The sequence below is a fragment of the Telmatherina bonti genome (assembly GCF_933228915.1).
Source record: "Telmatherina bonti genome assembly, chromosome: 7".
NCBI classification, from domain to species: domain Eukaryota; kingdom Metazoa; phylum Chordata; class Actinopteri; order Atheriniformes; family Telmatherinidae; genus Telmatherina; species Telmatherina bonti.
This window is the reverse complement of record NC_136625.1, coordinates 19,914,854-19,933,635: the sequence shown is the minus strand read 5'-3', so window position 1 is coordinate 19,933,635 and position 18,782 is coordinate 19,914,854. Positions and strand designations below refer to the sequence as shown.

At 38.6% G+C, this 18,782-nt stretch overlaps 1 protein-coding gene across 1 annotated transcript in view; it reads left to right on the top strand.

Moving 5' to 3' along the window:
• agap3 (ArfGAP with GTPase domain, ankyrin repeat and PH domain 3) overlaps positions 1–18,782 on the top strand; it is a 123,692-nt gene that overhangs the window by 57,155 nt on the left and 47,755 nt on the right. Inside the window, exons 2-8 of the mRNA XM_079243724.1 lie at positions 675–733; positions 3,091–3,178; positions 8,188–8,273; positions 10,681–10,822; positions 10,952–11,086; positions 14,283–14,410; positions 14,542–14,697. Of these exons, the coding sequence (XP_079099850.1) occupies positions 675–733; positions 3,091–3,178; positions 8,188–8,273; positions 10,681–10,822; positions 10,952–11,086; positions 14,283–14,410; positions 14,542–14,697 (794 nt within the window). The remainder of the gene's footprint in view (positions 1–674; positions 734–3,090; positions 3,179–8,187; positions 8,274–10,680; positions 10,823–10,951; positions 11,087–14,282; positions 14,411–14,541; positions 14,698–18,782) is intronic.

Here is an 18,782-nt window from a genome sequence, read left to right as displayed (position 1 = left end):
TTTTATTTATGTCTGTCTCTGTTGTCCATGCACATAGGGTTCAACTTTAAATTGAGTACTGATTTTTATTTTAGGAAATGCAGTGAATCATTTGTTGATCTGACCAAGGAAAAGGAGGTCTTGACTTTCCTGTTTACGCGGCTGCCCCTGTGACCTGACTCCATATAAATCAGTGTTTCTCAAATCCAGTCCTTAGGCCTCCCTGCCCTGCATGTCTTAGACACATTCCTCCTCCAAAGCACCTGTGTCACATTATTGAACTTCCTCATCAAGTTCTTTGCAGCCTGTTAACAAGCCCTTTTTTTCATTTAGGTGTAGTAAAGTAGGGTTGCCTATAAAACATGCAGGGCAGGGCGGCCTGAGGATCAGAATTGAGAAACACTGGTATAAGTAGAGATGGATGGATGGATGGATGGATGGATGATACTGACACTAATCAAATTTTCCCAGACAAAAGTCCCAAGCATAAGCACATTACATTAGTAATGTACGTAAAGGAAATAACATCTTTTTCTGCATTTCTTGTTACGAATGACAATGAAGGCATTCTGTTTTTTTCTTTAAAGGTTTTCTCTAATAATCTACGACATGCATCTGTCACGAAACTGAGGACCTGTTGACCACTCAGGCACTCAATACAACTGTTATTTATTTATGTATCTTTTTCTTTTCAGACTCTTTTGTTAACAGCCAGGAATGGACATTGAGTCGATCAGTTCCAGAGCTGAAAGTGGTGAGTAATTTTTTTATTTTTTGGTTTTTTATTGTAACAGCCCCTCTGCTGGTTTACTTTGAGAAGTTTCTGCTCACTGATTGATTTAAATGTCAGTGGGAAGTAACGTTACGTCCATGTAACCCTGGTTTTACGTTTTGCATGACATGGAACATTTGAGCAATTGGCTGGACTGTTTGCTGGCACATAGTGGGGGATTTTTTTTTAATGAGATGCGTTGGCATGGAGATGCAGCGTGGCTTACAGCAGGACGCAAGATGAGTGACAGTTTTGGGCTAGACCGGTGACACATCCTGGGTCTGATCCCACCCGCTAGTGAAGTGCACACACACCACCACTTGCCAAATGCACAACTTACATCCTCTATGCCTTTTACCCATGAAGAATAGCAGCTTTGAAAGCTTCACATCTCCATTGTTCAGCTGATATATTTTTCCTTTGAGGTGAATTCTTACTTGTAACTCTGAAAAAAGGAATAACTTCAATGAAATTTGAAAAGGGGCAGGGGGTGCGCAGTAGTTAGCTCAGGCAAACTTATCTTATTAGCTTCAAACACTTTGAGCATGGTTATGTCTTTTTTATGGTTCTCAAGAGTTTACACACCGTTGAAAGGACACAGGCTGAATAAAATGTTACCAGGTAGCGATCATTACTTGAAAAACTTACAAAGAGTTCAGCAAGGAGCCTGTCTTTAATTTTTCTTTTTAATCACAGACATCTTAGAAGCTTCAGTACTTCAGTTTGTTTCTGGTTTGTCGTTATATGAGTGATTATGAAAGCAATCGCAGTTAAAATCTGTACTGCAGATGCACTTATAAAATCCATATCAGTGAGAAAACCTACTACAAGTCACCTCTAACACTGCTATTGGGTTTTGTGGCTTAGCTCTTGTAATACTTTACTTTATTATTACCTTTTGATCATCAACGCCACTCTTGAAATTTTTAACAGAGTTTAACATCTTCAAAGAAGAGTAAATGTTTGCGGAGCACTGCTGATGCTGCAGCCTGTTTTCATGAAGCCTGTATACCAGCAGGTCACAAAGCAGAACAGTTAAAACAGCAGGAACATAAGTTCTGTCGCACATTCAAAGTCAGTTTTTTGTTGACCAATGGCTTTTAAAGCACGCAGCCTCCGACTTTTTGCCAACTCAAAAGTTTATTCAGAGTTTATTCTGCTTAGGAACCTTAAAATACACATATCCATAAGGTTTAAACAGGACAATGTTTGGCACGCCTCGAACAGATTTTTTCTTTAGTGAATAACTTGTTCAAACTCCTCTATAATTGGAGCCATACCCAACGCCCACTAATAATCTGAAGAAGAAGAGGGTGATGGTAGGTGAAGGACTAGGAGGAGGAGAAGCAGAGGATGAGGTTGGGTGTAGCCTTTGTTCTTCCCAGACATACATGCATCATCAGCCCACCTTCCATCATCCTCAAGGCCTCTCAGTGAGGTCTGGTGGAAATGATTGCAGCCAAACTGTTGAAAGTAAGAGGACTATTCACGTAATGTTTCAGCCTCTTGCAGCTTTCTCTAAGTATCAAACTGGATTATTTTGACTTTTGTTCATATAAATGTCGCGTTTTACTTCCCTTTGTTCTTCTGAAGCACACCAAAAGCTTTTAGATGGATTTGTACCTCTCTAGGCCACATTTACTTTCAAGCCAAGCCAAAACTCCATGAAAAATTACGTAATGAAGTCATACATTTGGGTTCTCCCCTAACCCCAGTAACCTCATTTAGCCTTTTGGGCACTGAAAAGCTTTGCAAGTTTGGAAAATCCACATCAAATAGACATATTCTTAACTTGTCTTAACAGCCTGATATGCAGCCAAGGGTTTTCCTTCTTTTGCCTAATGACTTTACATAGAAAAATATTTGCGTGATTTCTGCCTTTTGGAGTGCCTGTACACGCCTTCATTTCTAAACAGTTTGCAAAAGACTAAGCCTTTTCAGGGATGAACTTTAAAGAAACAGAAGCTAAAACCAAAAAGTCAGACAGAAGAGATGCAGCATGCTGTGTGAAACAACTCAGTCAGACTTTTCTGCAAACAGTAGTCTGAAACCAATAAAGCTTTTATGATTTAGATCATTTTAACCTATAAAATGTTAACGTTTAACTTATAAAAAGAAATTAAAAAGCAAAGAATATTTTTATGACATTGATTAATTTTTCTATTGATTGTTTTTGTTTTTTTAAAGGTTTTGTTCTTTAAAGGTTTACAGCTCTACAAGCAAAATGGCCTCATCTTGCAGTTCTTCTTTGTTGATTCTTAGTCAGGTCACAATTATGTCCTTCTAAGGTTTTGTTTCTTGTTTTTCATAACCACAGTTTTTTGCATGCGGCTTTGCAGGGCATTGTGGGAAATCTGTCCAGTGGGAAGTCTGCCTTGGTGCATCGGTACTTGACAGGCACATATGTGCAGGAGGAGTCTCCTGAAGGTAAGAATCTGCAGATGTGGAGTTGATTAATATAAGTGATGGAATCAGAAACAAAGATTGAGTGATGCATTATGGTTACGGTTTCTCTTATGACCCTCATCTTTGAGTGATGCAACTTGTCATTTACAGTGATTCTTTTTGTCTCTTTTTTAAAATGGCGCAATATTACATTTTATTTTGTTTTAAGGCTACAGTATTTAGATACTATCTAAGTGACAAACCACTAGTCTGTAATTCAGAGAAAGGTGAAATTTTAATGACAAGGATGACAGTAGGTTTGATAGGATGGTTTTGTAAAACTCAGAGTAAAGCAGAAAAGGATATAAGTTCTAATTTTGTCATATCAGAAATATTTTTTTTCTAAATCATTAACGTAAAAAAAATAACAAAATAAAAATAAGAGAATAAAAACAAGTGTTACAGATGTTAAAAAATAAGCAGTAACCTCTTCTATAGGACACTGACAACAAGATCTCATATCAGGTCACATGAACCAAACTTAGATTAATCAAAGCAAACTGCTTTGATGCAAAGTAAAAAAAAAAAAAAAAGCACATTTAAGATAAGTAACATGTTGGTCACCTTCCAACTGTGGAAAAAGTTATTAACACCAAAATTGTGTACCTTACATTCTCGTGGTAGATATGTCCTAAAAGGATTTAGCACACAAACATCAAAACATAGCTTCAGCAGTGTTTTGGTCTGATTGACCTGATCTGATAACCACAGCTGTCTTGGATAGAAGTTTGTAAAATCAGGTGAAAAATGAAATGTGTTGGTGGTGATCCTCAACCCTCTATAAACACAGCTTGCAGCACAGCATCAATAAACTGAGACTGACTTTTAAAAAGACATCCAGATCTGTAGAGACATGTCAATGTTATGTCCCTCTTCACAAAATAAACTCTTATTTTACTCGTTCTCATTGTAACTCAGTAGGTTAAGAAGACTTCTGTAAAGTGCTGGCATGATCAAGGAATGATGCTTTTCTGTAAGAGAGCGGCAGAACAGTTAGCTAGCCAGTGCCATATCCAAACACAATGTATCATAACAGGCTGATTTGATATGATATGATATATGATATATGATATGATATGATATGATATGATATGATATGATATGATATGATATGATATGATATGATATGATATGATATGATATGATGATTTCTGAGAAATTCTGAGGAGAAATGTCATGGCATCTGTCCAGGAACTGTGTCTCAGGAGTACGTGAGTCATACAGCTCCAAAGACCCAAACACACGAGTCGCTCTAACTTGAATGGTTGAAGAAGGATCAGAGCAAATCTTTTTTGAATTGCTAAGTCAAAATCTTGATTTCAGTTTTTGAAAAAGTAGTTTAAGTAACTGAAATAAGCACTATATTTAAGAAGCACACCAAAACTGCTAACTTGAAGCTGCCGTGTACTGTGCTGTGTTTAGAGGAATGTGCTGAAATCCCTTCAAGGTAATACTAGAAATGTTACTAGGTAGGTACAATACACTAGAGCATTTCATTTTACTAGTTAAGGGGGTTTGATCATGTTGTGACCATAGGTATGCAGAACAATATGTCATTCTTAAGTTACAGGACAGTACAGCACTCTACAGAGATTGTTTCTTCCTGATTTATGAAAACATCAAGTCAGCCAGAATCAGCTAAGTCACTCATTAGATGATAAAGATTTAAGTGGTCGTTGGTCCCACAAACTGTTGTCGGTGTAACGATCTCCAATGCCACTGTGCAAAAGGCTTTTTATATAACCAAAGTAATATTTACAATTAATGTGGACTAGCCAGAAAAATCAACAAGAAATTTGTGCTAAAATACAAAATACCAAGAATTAAAATGCCACATTAGCATTTCACTCTACATCATCTCCAGCTCATCCACATTGTTCTCTCAGTGTTCATCCCTGGAAGGCCCATTAAAATACTATAATCTCCTCCCACCAGCCTCACAATTCCCAATCTTTCACAAAAAAATTTTTTTCAAAAACTTTGTCAGCAATACTATTAAAAAACAAATACAAATACACTAGTCAGATAATGTCAAGATAAACTCTTTTGCCCCGTGGTCCAAAATACAAAACAAACAAACAAAAAATGAAAGTCACAGCCAGCTGTGAGTCCTAGATGCCAACTTGTAAATTAGTTAGTTTTTGTGGCTTAAAGTGTTACTGTGTACAGAAGGGTGGCCATATTAGAAGTGCAGGAAGATATTTACATGTCAGGTTCTTGTAAGAGGCATTTTCCTAATTAGTTTGGACTAAATGTTTTGTTTTGGATTTATTTTAGCTTCCTTGTGTCAAAATTAATAATTTACTTTTATTCCACATCACTGGTGAGAAAACGATAAAGAATAACAGTTCCAGTTAATTGGGTGATGATGAGTTCTTAATATTAAAACATAAAGCTTAACTCAAACTTTTTTAGATTTGTTACATGTGGTAAGATACAGAATTAATAAAAATTAGAAACTAATCCCTGTTTTTATCAGCAACCAAGGAAAATCATAAGAAGAATTCCTTCCTTCAGTACTGAGATGTCTGTCCACCAAAATCCACTGGATTTGAGCAAAGCCAGTGTTAACTGATGATCTTTTAGGGGTTCGCAGTGTTTCATTTTAGTGTAATTATATTGTGGATGAGACATGAGGCACATAATTAGTTTTTGGCATTTCACTGCACCAAGGGAGGAAAAAAAAAATCCTCATAGCTTAATTAGTGCTTGAGAAATCAATGGTGGAAAAACATAGCTGAGGATTGCTGCTGTAATCAAGGAAACATGTCGGTTTAGATATGTCACCGTGTTCGTTTGCATTGCTGCAAGCTGCTTTGACATAATATACCTGTCTCATAAGTAGCAACTGCTCATGGTCTTTATGTGCTTAATAACTGGCTTTACTCCAGTTTGATTATTTACATCGCAGATTCATTGCCCAGTAGAAGAAGGTTCAGCTGTGGCTCTTTCTTCACTGTTTTGTTCCTGGGTTTTTGCTATGATATCTGAAAAAGGTACTGGTGTGTGTTGCTATGGCAACGCAGGATGGAGCTCCGTCAGATTGTGGCTCCGTGTCAAGGTCTAAGCCTCTGTAAAGCAGAGTATGCTTACTTTCTGTTAACCATTCCTATAAACTTACCATCTCCCTGTGCACAAGGGTGTTAGTCACCTGTTCTTATGTGAAGATGAGCGGAAAAATTCATTCAAATCAGACCACATTGACCTTCGTCATGTGGAAGTCAGCCTCATTTATTCAAAGCACAGTCTCCTTGGATGCATCGTATTGGTTCAGTTTTAAGTAAAGACAACAATGTCACAGATTATTACATAATACAAATGTTTACCTTCCTTTTTTTTTCGGCAGAATAGTATGTTTTCATCATATTGCTGGTTTCTGAGAGTCTTTTCCATAATCTCTTCCAGCGTATGCTGCCAACATCCATTTAAACTCTGTACCCTGATAAATCTTTGGTTTTCTGCATCAGGCTTATCCCACTGTGTAATGAGATCCTCCTCATCTTTTTAAACAAGATTCAAACATGCATATGCACAGTCTTTCATTCTTTTGTCTGAAAAGCTCTAAAGCTTTGTGACTTCAGCGAAATAAATAAATAAATAAAAGGCTTGCTGGTGTTTCATCAATCTCTCTTTCTCCCTCTCTGTTACACAACTGCATCCAAGCAGGATTTGAGAGACATTGCAAGAAGCTGGGAGAATCCCCCATTTGCCAAGAGGGCTAAAGTGGACTTAGCAGGGTGGAAGTATAGCTCTAGTGGATATCTATTGCTAGCTGACACAGGAAATAATGTCGACCTAATAAAAATTACAGCCCCTAGCTACTGCATGGCCTTTCGTTCCCCTCTGTGATGTGAGATCTTATAGTTTTTAATGGACTGCTTCAACAGCAAGATCCACGGCTCTGTTTTCTGATCTTATTAAAATCTTTTGAATTTCCAAGATAACTGTAGGAGATGTTTTTTCACCATGTTTATGTCCAGTTGTCTGCATAGGTTTTTTTTTTTTTTTTGGGGGATTTAATTTGTGATCATTTCAAAAGCTTTTCAAAATTTTGCATTATTCACTTGTATCAAATTGCTTTCAGCATCATTTCATATTCATAAGGCACCGTTTTCTCCCTGGGACATCTCTAGCCTCACAACTTTCTCATTTGAATGTTTTTAATCTCCACAGGATCGCAAACCATTCAAATGATATGCAAAATCTAATTTACTGTGTGGTTCTCCCATTGGTTTCTTTTTATCTGCAGCCGGCTTTGCTAGCGGCAAGGAAAGCTCGTTGATATATGAGAAAGGGAATAAAAAGTGGATGGAAACTCAAGGCTGCATGGGAGCCAAGTGTTAGCCCTCTGTGCTTTAGATGTTATGACCTGAAGTACAACAATTAAAACTAAAATAAATTCAGGCTTATTTAATCTCCCATTGTTTCATTTCCCACCTTCTGTAACTTTTGTTAAAATGGTTCTGCTTGTGTTACATTTTCATCATGTGATAGTAAACTTTGTTATGAAAACATGTCTCATCTACTGAAGTGGTGGAGGCTAAATCAGCAACCTGATAATGTTTGTGGAGTGAAAATTTGTCCTTTCCATGACTTGTGGCAGTGCACAGATAGCAGCTCCGAGCTGGTTCCTTCAGCAGTTGTGCATTAGACATGCTAAATGGCAATTTTCACCCACATAATTGGCTCCAGAGGGACCTGCTTTCCTGGCGGCATATGAACCCAACAACACCACATTCAATAGGTCTAAATTGAGAAACTGCACCTTAACTTATGCACCTGCCTAAACTTTAATGATCTGTGTTGTGCTGTGAATTAATGTTGAATTTTTTGTTTATTTTTGCTCTTATTATTTTTTCTTTTAAATTAATGAATGCAAAATATGTCCATTTTCTTTTTTCTTCTTCTTCTTTGAACCCTCCTGGTTGTTAGACATGACTTCCTAGAGTACTTTTTCCTTTATCATCTCACTAATAATGTATCTTCCTCAGGCGGCCGTTTTAAGAAAGAAATTGTGGTGGATGGACAGAGCTACTTACTTCTGATCCGAGATGAAGGAGGGCCTCCAGAACTGCAGGTGAGAGCACACCAGAGACATACTGTAGCTTTTTGAGCAAGACTGGAGCATTGTGACAGCACCCTGCAAAGCAGGTTAGAGGTGATTTTCAAGCCTGGAGACCAGGTCCAATTTTGATATAGTCAGTGATCCAACATTTCATTCACAGTTTTTTAAAACTTTCATGGAGCTGGTATTCTGGTATTGGATGTTCCATAGTATTTCAATCAGGCTGGATTTTATGAAGCCAAAGAGTCACTGATTCATACTAAGATGGACTTTTGTATGGTATCATAGTGTCGGGATTATCTTGTTCTCAAGAAACGACTTAAGGTGCAAAAAGTATAATAATGTCCTTTGACATGTAGTGAGGATGATGAATGGTGATGGATAGGGTGTTATATGAGATAAAGCAAGAATCTTTATGGACTACTCCAGACATTGTGATCCTCAGTGAGAGCAGTAAACTGGCAGAAAGATCGGAGTACGCTATAAAAGTATAAAATGAAAGTTAGCAGCAGGCGAGAATTAATGTGCATGAATACATGTGCATTAAGGGAGAAGTGTTAAAAAGATGAGAATGCCAGGAGGAGAGGTTAGGGCCGTGAAAGAGTGTACTTGGGTCAAATGAACACAGGGTTGCGAAGCACAGGAAAAGAAGGGGAATGCAGACAGGCTGGAGTGGGTGAAGGAGAATGTCAGTGGTGATTTGTGACAGAGGAACACCAGCAGCACTCAAAAAGAAGGTTTTAAAGACAAGAGAGAGACCAGATAAGGGTTGGAGATTCTGCCACTAACAAGAAGACTTTAGGGAGAGTCAAGAGTGGCTGATATGCTAACATTAATGCTGAAAGGTTGCATTGTGGATGTACAGAGGAGTGAAACTGACAACAGTGGAAGTAAAGAAGATGGTGCTGCCAGTTGTATGGCATAACAGAAGGATCAAAAAGACACAAACGTATAAAAACAGAACATCAGCCTTTGCGACCCCTGAGATCTATCTGCTAAAAGAAGAGCCTCTGAATTGTAAGTGTACAGAAGCATTACCTGTAAATTCAGAGAAACATTAAGTATCCAAAGAGCGATTTTATTTCTTTAAAGCATCCATGGTGAGAAAAAGTGTTAAAACAAATATGGGTATATTACACCTTTGTGTGCTGTTAAAATGTAATGCCTTGTGGTGCTGCTCCATGAAAGTGTAAATAATCGAAGGTTGCCTGTAGAGGGAATGTTTTGATGAATTTAGAGGATGATTACTGTATCATTGTTGCACTTGTATCTCCTTTCTCCTATAAAAAGACGAGCCAAAACACCATTAAGTTAATAACTTACCAGGGGTAAATCTCAACAGTTGTTAATAGTGTCTCACGTTTTCTGTAGCATCAGTTTGTTCATATTTTTTTTGTTCCTTATAAAGGATTTAATAAAATCCATTGATGATCAATTGATGAGGGATTCAAAGATATTTAAATATATTAATTGTATTCAGTTGAACCTGGAATGTCTGAGTTCTGTCTGAGTTCTGCCCTTCAGGGTGTCTGCAGACTTTTGGTTTCATTTACAATCTTCATGGTTTCTGGTAAATTTACTCTCCCTGGCCTGGCAAAGCGCTAACTTACGATTACTTACTGCATTTAGAGGTAAGGGAATAGAGATGAGTTCGGCTCAGTTGTCAGCTGCCTGTATAATTAGTGACATAATTAAAGGCCTCCATTATGTTACTACATGTTATGTTGTGGCTCAGAAGCTTTATTTGCCTTTCACTCCATTTAGGGGGTACTGGCCAGTGTGAAAACTGAATGAATAGTTTGATACATGAGAATAGTTTGTAACTGGTTTACCTCTGTGACCTTACTCTGGGTTATGTTAAACCCTTTTCCCCAGAATGGATGCTAATTGCTGATTTTCTCCTCTCAATGGAGACCTTTCTTCACTGTTTGATCATCTGTTATGTGTTTATGGAATTATTAATGTATGTTGGGTAGAAAATACAAATTGTTCTAAGATTATAATAAAAGTAGGTCTTGGAAAACTGTCACAGATTCAGTGCTGGTGTTTAATTTGCAAAGGCACCTGGTTTCATCAAAACGATATGTCTGGTGTGCCATGGATGTTGCAACACTGCCCCCTTCTGTCTGTATTCATGAAGTACAGTGACAACATGTAAATATTGTTCCATAATGTGTTTATTTTTGCTGTAGTTTATTTTATGTGCTTATTGTTTTAGTGCCCTTGAATTTTTTCATATCTTAGCAACTCTTTCAGCTAAGTTCCTTACATGTTGACATCTTACAAACCTGTGCTTCTGCATGTTTGTTTCAGGGCACATTCTGATGAAAACAGCAGATTTATGTAAATATTCTTTGAGGCAACAATGAGGTGTTCTATTCCATGATGTTTCAGCATGCTGCTTTCTCTCTCTTCTCAGTTTGCTACCTGGGTGGATGCAGTGGTGTTTGTCTTCAGCCTGGAGGATGAGATCAGCTTTCAAACTGTCTACAATTACTTCTTGCGCCTATCCAGCTACAGAAACACAGCTGAGGTGCCCATGGTCCTTGTTGGAACACAAGGTGTTGCCTTATGTCTTATATCCTTACATACCTTGCATTGCTTTCTGCAAAACTGAGTAATTTCTCTACTGCTCTGTGTTTCTTTGGTGTCTTACACTTTAATGTTTCTCCCTTACTCTGCTCTATCAGATGCAATCAGTGCTGCCAACCCCAGAGTGATCGATGACTCGCGGGCTAGAAAGCTGTCAAACGATCTAAAGCGCTGCACATACTATGAGACATGCTCCACCTATGGCCTGAATGTGGAAAGAGTCTTCCAGGATGGTGAGAGGGAATATTTTAAGTGTAGAAATGGCAGTTTTCATTTTTGGGGGTATAGCACACACCACGTTGCATCAGGGAACACTGCTCAAGTTTACAACTTCAGGGTGCACTTTACCCTTTTTAGTCTTTTTGTAAATAACAATACACTCAAGAGTTATTGATTTAAGCTCTTTACTGTCAAAGTTGGCATACATCTGCAGATGTAGATGGAAATTCTTAAACGTTAAGAAAACTAATAACATTAATACAATACTGAAAAAGTATTGATAATAAAGTAAATAAAAGTTTTTAAAAAAGGAATAAAGAAAAGTATAAAAGTATTATACATGAGCCTTACACAACCAACTAAAACACCATTAATAATCCGAGTTGTCCTCTGATTTTCAGAATGAAGCGACACTGAACTGAGATCAGAATTATTCCAAAGCCATCATCTGCCTTTATGACATTATGGATTTATTGTATTATAATATTTCAAGGATGCATAATTCTCTAGTTAGCTGATGTTTCTTTTGCTCTAAAATCTAACTGTTTCAAGCAAAGTGGTCAAATTTAGTTTGATGTGTCATTGCAAAACTATGAAGCATTTAATCAACTATGTCCATGTTGCAAATTAGCTCTCCAGCATATCAAGCAGCGAGTCCAGACTAGAGATTCACTCTGGATAAATTAATGTAATAAAACTAAAACTAACATAAAACAATGAGCTGACAGGCAGCAAAAACAAATACTGTATGGATACGTTTGTTGTTTGCCTGTTTTCTTTTTGTTTAAAATCAAACACAACACAACAACTAGACTGGATTTTATAATTATTTACTTTACTGTACTGCTTAGTCTGATTCGGGGTTGCTGGGAAGCTGGAGCCCATCCCAGCAATTCGTACACAGGAGGTAGGGCGTACCCTGGAATGATCGCCAGTCCATTGCAGTGCAATTAATAATGTGAAAGTAAAATTGCTAATGCGCCACTTGCAAGCAGCCAGGTAAACTGACTTATTTGTCTCTTTACAAATTTCAAGAAACTGAAAGTTTTTGGGAACTCGGCTGCTAGCTCTCTGGCACATTTATCCCCTTAATGCTGCAGCTTCTTTGAAACTCTGTCATCCTTTCAGAAAACATCTGAATTCATAATACAGTGTTCACGGTACATTTCAATGTCTGTTGATGCACAGGTTGTCTTCCTTCCCTGATTTAATTGCTTCCTGAAGCCCAATTTGAAATAATTAAAGGAGTGCTGGCTGTCTGGAGAAGTCGTTCTGTATCGCTGTTCTTTTCTCTCTGTATTAACCATTCTCTAGCAGGCAGCCGGGCGTTATAGTCCCAGCTGTCGGCACAACTTCAGATCATCTCTCTTCCTTTCAATGCTAATTCAAATCACGCTGCCATGAACATCGCCTCCTTCCTTTCCTTCCTCCACCCACTCGAGTGTGCTGTGATTGAAATGATGGGCTGCACCTACTGCATGCCTAATAAAAGCATTTGCGTGTGTGGTTACAAAAGTTGGGCTGCACGGTGTGGTTGTGGTGGTTAGCACCGTGGTCTCACAGCAAGAGGATGGCTGGTTTGAGCATAAACTGGGGAGGGAATCAAACAGTGGCCTTTCTGCGTGGAGTTTACATGTTTTCCTCGTGAATGCATGGGTTCTCTCCAGGTACTCCGACTTCCTCCTACTGTCCAAAAGACGTGTGATTGAGTTAATTGGTCACTCTAAATCCAGCATGGGACTAAGTGTGCGCTAGTGTTAGCGTTATCCATGGTGGGGCTGGGCGATATACACTCAATGTTGGCTATCCCAACAAGTTTTACATACGATATAAAAAAATGGCTATATAGCAAACAGCAAGTACAAACAATTTTAGCAGTGTTTTAAGTCGTGTACATGTGATTTTTCGTTGTTGTTTAATTTCTTTCACTCACAGCAGACAGACAGCCCAGTGCCAGCACATCCAGTAAAGTGTTCTACACATGTTGTTTCAGGAGAGACAGGAAGGAAGCATGCAGACATAGAGTGCACAGCTAGCTAGCTAGCTAGCTAACGAGCTAGATTGATTATTATGAGATGGAGGCTAAATGTGTCCATTTTAAGCAGTAATATAGAAATGATAACAATGACAAGGACACCTGTGGGACATGGAATTGACATTGCGCAGGAAAACTCCTTCATCCTCTCCGCTTCTTTCATGGTTGCTGATTTTACATTAAGAATTATTTTCTGTCATACAGGTGGCTGATGTGGCAATATCCTTTCACTGTTTTCTAATTTCCATAGATCACCAGTGGACAAGGACTGTTTGCTGGTCTACTGGTGCCTTTTTATACATGACAGTGTTAAATTCAACATATACACAATGTTTTAGAGGATAGGGTTATATATTATTTACCGGGATAAATGTTATATATGCCAAAGGCTCATTGTGTACAAAGCATTGTTGTATTGTTACCACAGAGAAGGGAACAACTGTTTTTCTATTAGCTTAGGACCTTTCAGATTTTTAAAACAAGATGTCAGAGCAAGATTTATGTTGAAGTTTGTTACAATTCTGTTAGTTGTTGTTGGACACTTTTAAAGACGACTGGAGTCAGTCAGTTGCAAAACCATTTACTTTGACTGTAATACGCAAAACATGTCTCTTATTTTGAATATACAATCATGCATATGCAAGTCAGATAACATTTCAAGCACTTTGAATAAAGGTAATTGAAAACATGTTGCAAGCATATAAAAATTCAATCATATGAGTTCATAAGAGGCTAACAGTTGATGAACAGTTACTTTAAAATTAAATGCAATGGGGAAAAGCAAGATAACTTAAGAGCTGATGTGTATGAATTTTGAACATCGGCAAACGGATTGGCAGACCTAAAGGAATTAGAAAATGGCATATTGATATCTGGATACTTAAATTATGAACAAGTCAGAAACCATTACAGAAACATGATACAGTTTCACCAGTCAGAGGCATCATCTAAAAAATTATTACCACAGGACCGGAGCTGATGGAGATGTTCACATCTGATATAATATTCATATTCATTCACCATCATTTATAAAATTAATGTTTTTTAATCATAATCATAGGCTGAAACTATGCAATTAATGATGCAGAAAAACAAAGGCTTAGTTTGAAATGTGCCTTTCACAATGTCTGCATAAACCACCAGTAAATAATGTGTTGCTGTGTGTTTGTCTCCAGTTGCCCAGAAGGTTGTGGCCATGAGGAAAAAGCAGCAGCTCTCCATTGGTCCATGCAAATCCCTCCCCAACTCTCCCAGCCACTCATCAGTCCCTGCTGCATCACTCCCATCCGTCCACATTAACCAGGTAAGATCCTTTCACCATTAGACAAACTGCTCTCTTTTACTTGTCACTCACTTATTTTTTTTTCTCTGCAATCCCTCTCTCCTCTTCTTTCCTGATTCTCTCGGTTCCTCATAATCTCTCTTGCTCTCTAGGCGGCCAATGGTGGGGGCGCATTCAGCGACTACTCCTCCTCTGTTCCCTCCACCCCCAGCATAAGTCAGCGGGAGATGCGCATTGAGACCATCGCTGCCTCCAACACGCCCACGCCCATCCGCAAGCAGTCTAAGCGCCGCTCCAACATTTTCACAGTAAGTATGCGACAGCTGATGCAAAGCAACACCCACTCACACTACTAGAGGGCATGTTGCCAAGCACACTTTTTCCACCAGAGGGAGACAGGTAGCTCAAAATGCAATCAAAAGCAAGCTGTCCTGCCTCAGATGCTGGCAAAGATGACGTCTTGTTCACACAGTTCACTGTGCAGAGGAGAAGACTTCATAGATCTCATACTAGATCCCTGATATCCCCCCTCCCCCTAAAAAAAAAGTTTAAAAAAAAAAAAAAATCTGCCTTGAAGCAAATATCAAAGATAGCACTGTGGAAAACAACAACAACAAAATCCATAAACTTTCATGTCATTGTTGTTTTTCTAATTGGATGTAGTCAGTGGATTAAGTTTCTCATCTTACCCATAACAAACTGGGCCCTCTGCGCTGTCTAAATCTTTGACCTCCCATCCCCCACCCCTCTTATTTTTGCTAGATCCTTTCTTTGCAGTGATTTCTCTTTTGAGGAGAGATGGCAGCAACAAACCACCACTTCTTCTGCCCCATCAAGCTAAACTAATATCCAGTTCAACCCATGGCCTGTTTACATGCTGCAAATAACCCATGCCAGCAGTCTCCAACAACTGTTCATCCCGCTTAATGTAGATAGATCCCCAATCCCCACCACCCCACGTATTTAAATTGGGCTCATATTCAATTTCGAATGCCAAGATTAACAACCACACCAGTTTCCCCAACCCCTGTCTGCCTGCTCTTTACCCTGTGTCCTGTCATATTTGCCCTTTCCCTAACCAGTAGCATATGTGTGCACTAACAACTCTAATTTCTTCAGCTGTCCTAAGCTTGTCTTTTACCTGTAGCCTCTGCCCTCTTCTTCTACCCAGCCTGTTCCTTCTTTCTTCCTTTCCCCCCTTTCTTTACCAGCCTCCTTTGCTGCTGAACCCTTCCCAGGCTTGTGTAGCCAGATCTGAGCCTCCTCATGTCCAGGGAGATCAATAAAAATAAGAAATCAGCACAAACAATTATGTATAGACCTTGATTGGACCAAGAAGAAAATTAATTGTAAAATGTATAGACCTTGATTGGACCAAGAAGAAAATGAATCGTAAAATCTTGGTAGCATACTGCTTTAATTGGCATTCTCCAGAAATTTTCAGCTTTAGGAGACAAAGATCAGGGTTGCATAAGACTTCTCCTCTTCTAACTCCCCTTGGTACATCTACCCTTGCCCAACTCTATCTGCCTTTCCTCTTCCCCCTCACCTTGCCTGTTGCCCTCTCCCTTTTCTTTCTAGCTAACTCTTTTCAACCTCCCTATCTATCCCCCCTCCTCTATTTTCCCTACTGCCTTCATCCTCTTACCCCAGCTGCTGAAGGAGCCACAGGTTTTGTGGCCTCCAAGCAGTACAGGCTGTGTGCTAGCTCCCCTTGTTGTCTCCCTTCCCCCCCTGCTAGGTAGTGACTAACCATGTCCACCAGAGAAATGAGCCTCTCCCCGTCCGCGTCATGGAGATGCCGAAGCACGCCACCTACCCGGTGTGGGTGCCAGAGTGGCAAGCCGAGCGGGAATTTCAGCTCATGACCTTCTGAGGAGCGGCAAGCCAAGGGTGGGAGGAGGGAGGGTCAGGGAAGAGAGGAGGAGGAGGAGGAAGAGAAGGAGGCGATGTCAACATTTCTTCAGTGACATTTGAAGAGTGCAATGGGCTCAGGAGAGAAGAAGACTTGCAGTGCAAAACCTTTTTTGCCATTTCACAAAACAATACAAAGAAAATGTTTCATCAACTGTGTCAAGGATGTCCCCCCCTTCCCAGTTTTTCGATTTTAAAAAGAAATAGACCAAGTTCTGTCAAAGTCCTGAGAGATCACAGGTTTCCATTCATGCTATCAAGCTACACTTGTAAGTAGTTTACTTCATGTTGATTTGCAAAGTTTTAAGAGAAGGATTTAATAAAAGAAAATAAGCCTTAATGTCACTAGGAGATAAGCTCTGACAGATCAATATCAGAATGTCTTAACACTGATTTTTTCAAGGCCCAGTTCAGTTAAGAATTAGAGGCAAACGTCTGTTACATTTATGGCACTGGCATTGGGACTCTTGACATAAAGAAGCATCCATTGCTATCTGCATTTAAATCGATTTATAGTATTTGAAAATGCAAGAAATAACTCGTGGAGAAAGATTTTTAAAAACTCCATCATCTACTCCATCATCCAGGTCCCAAAATGGTAGATATTAGAAAAATTCTTATTTTTGAAGAATTGATCTTTTTCTGCTTTTTTCCCCCCATAAAGTAAGTAATTATAGCTTTACATTAGAAGATTTTATCACTTTGTCTTTTCACTGACCTCACTAACCTGCTTCACCAACCATAATCATTTCAAACAAATTTTGACCATAACTGTCCTTGGCCACTAGGTGTCAGTGCAGCACACATTATTCTTTCCTAGTGCTTCCATAGTCAATAACTCTAAACAGTTTGTTTTGTAAGCTGTCTGTGGTCTTTTGTCGTCCTCAGACTGTCTGTCCCTTTTTGTGTTGAGAAGTACACTGTTGGACATTTAGATATAACAATTTTGGCATTCTTTTATACTTAACTCCATTCCACGCCATTCTCTCATATTTAGATCAACTCATGTATTAATGTGTGCCATTTAGTGTTTCCTATTTCATATTTTAGTCCCTTAACATGTTGCTGGATCTCCACGTTTGAGACAAATCATAAACAAAAAAGAACAAAATAAAAAATAATAATAATAACCATTTCACACTGTTTTTTAATATTTGCAGATTTGTGCTTCTGTTTCCAACCTTTCTTCAACAAAAAGGGCTTTCCAACTCCTTCCGAATTAGAAGAGCATGATGGTTAAAAATAAAGAGTCCCCCTGCTTTGCTAATCCTGATAGAGAGGAGATTATTGGTTGAGAACTTACAGCTTTGCCACTTTACCCTCAGTGCTTTATTGTATTGAGAGTAATGAATGTGGAAGCCATAGGACTTTGCGTGTAACGCAGCCTAAAGTCGAGTCCACAGGAGTGTTTGAGTACACTCAAAGTAGACTGTCAAATATCGCCAAGTGAGACAGACTGTAGGGACTCTTCTGGAAATGCCCCATCCGACCCCTTTTTGCCCTGCGCCGCCTTTCGCTCCCATTCAGACGCGCCATACAAAAACATGCTATACAGTCAAGTCACTCTTGGAACTGTTACCCAGCCACCCAAAGGACATAACCTTTCTTTACATGACATCACACTGCCTTTTTTCCATAAATGAAGACTCAAGGACTAGAGGTGCCACGTTGTTTTATTTATTTATTTATTTATTTCATTTAGGCTGTTTTTATTTGATTCATTGATGTTTTCAGGGCCGTATTGAATGATTGATTGGAATGGAAAATGTGGTATAAATGTGTGATCATGTAGAGGTATTTTAGATTAAAGTAACTGGGAAATTTTATGAAGGCCTTCATAAAAACTTAGCATAGACTGTCATGCTGTTGAGGTTATTCTGGAAGGATAATACTGAGAGTTGCCAACAACTGAAACTGGGTTGCACCGACTTGTATGAATGTAGTTTAATGTAAAATATTGTTTTTCTTTTCGTTTCTTTTAAGTTATTTTTAAACATTATGTTTTTTTCTTCATTTTTCTCAGTTTAGGTTTGGTACAGAGATTATGAACTCGGGCATAAACGCTTTTCTATCATGAATGGTTTGACAAAAAAATAGACTGCTGTATATCTTGTATTTTATTTACAATGGTACTCTATAAAAAGGACATACATATAAGGAATATATGAAATAATGCCTTTATTGTTCATCCTATATTTTGTGGGAACTGCAATGTTTGGCTCAATCTGTTGAATATTTTGAAGTGAATTTGTGACTTGCTTTGTCTGGTGTCTGTATAGAAGCTAAACAAGTCATCATAAAAAAATAAAATGTTGGAAAAATATAAACACCTGAGTTGGTTTACTTGAACTCAGACTCTACCTTTTTTCCATTGATGACTGGACATTTCTCATGTTCTGAGTGAGACCATACACACTCATGTCTGTCCCTACCTGTATCTCATCCTTTTGTTATTTGTGTTGGGGTGGGACGGTTATGA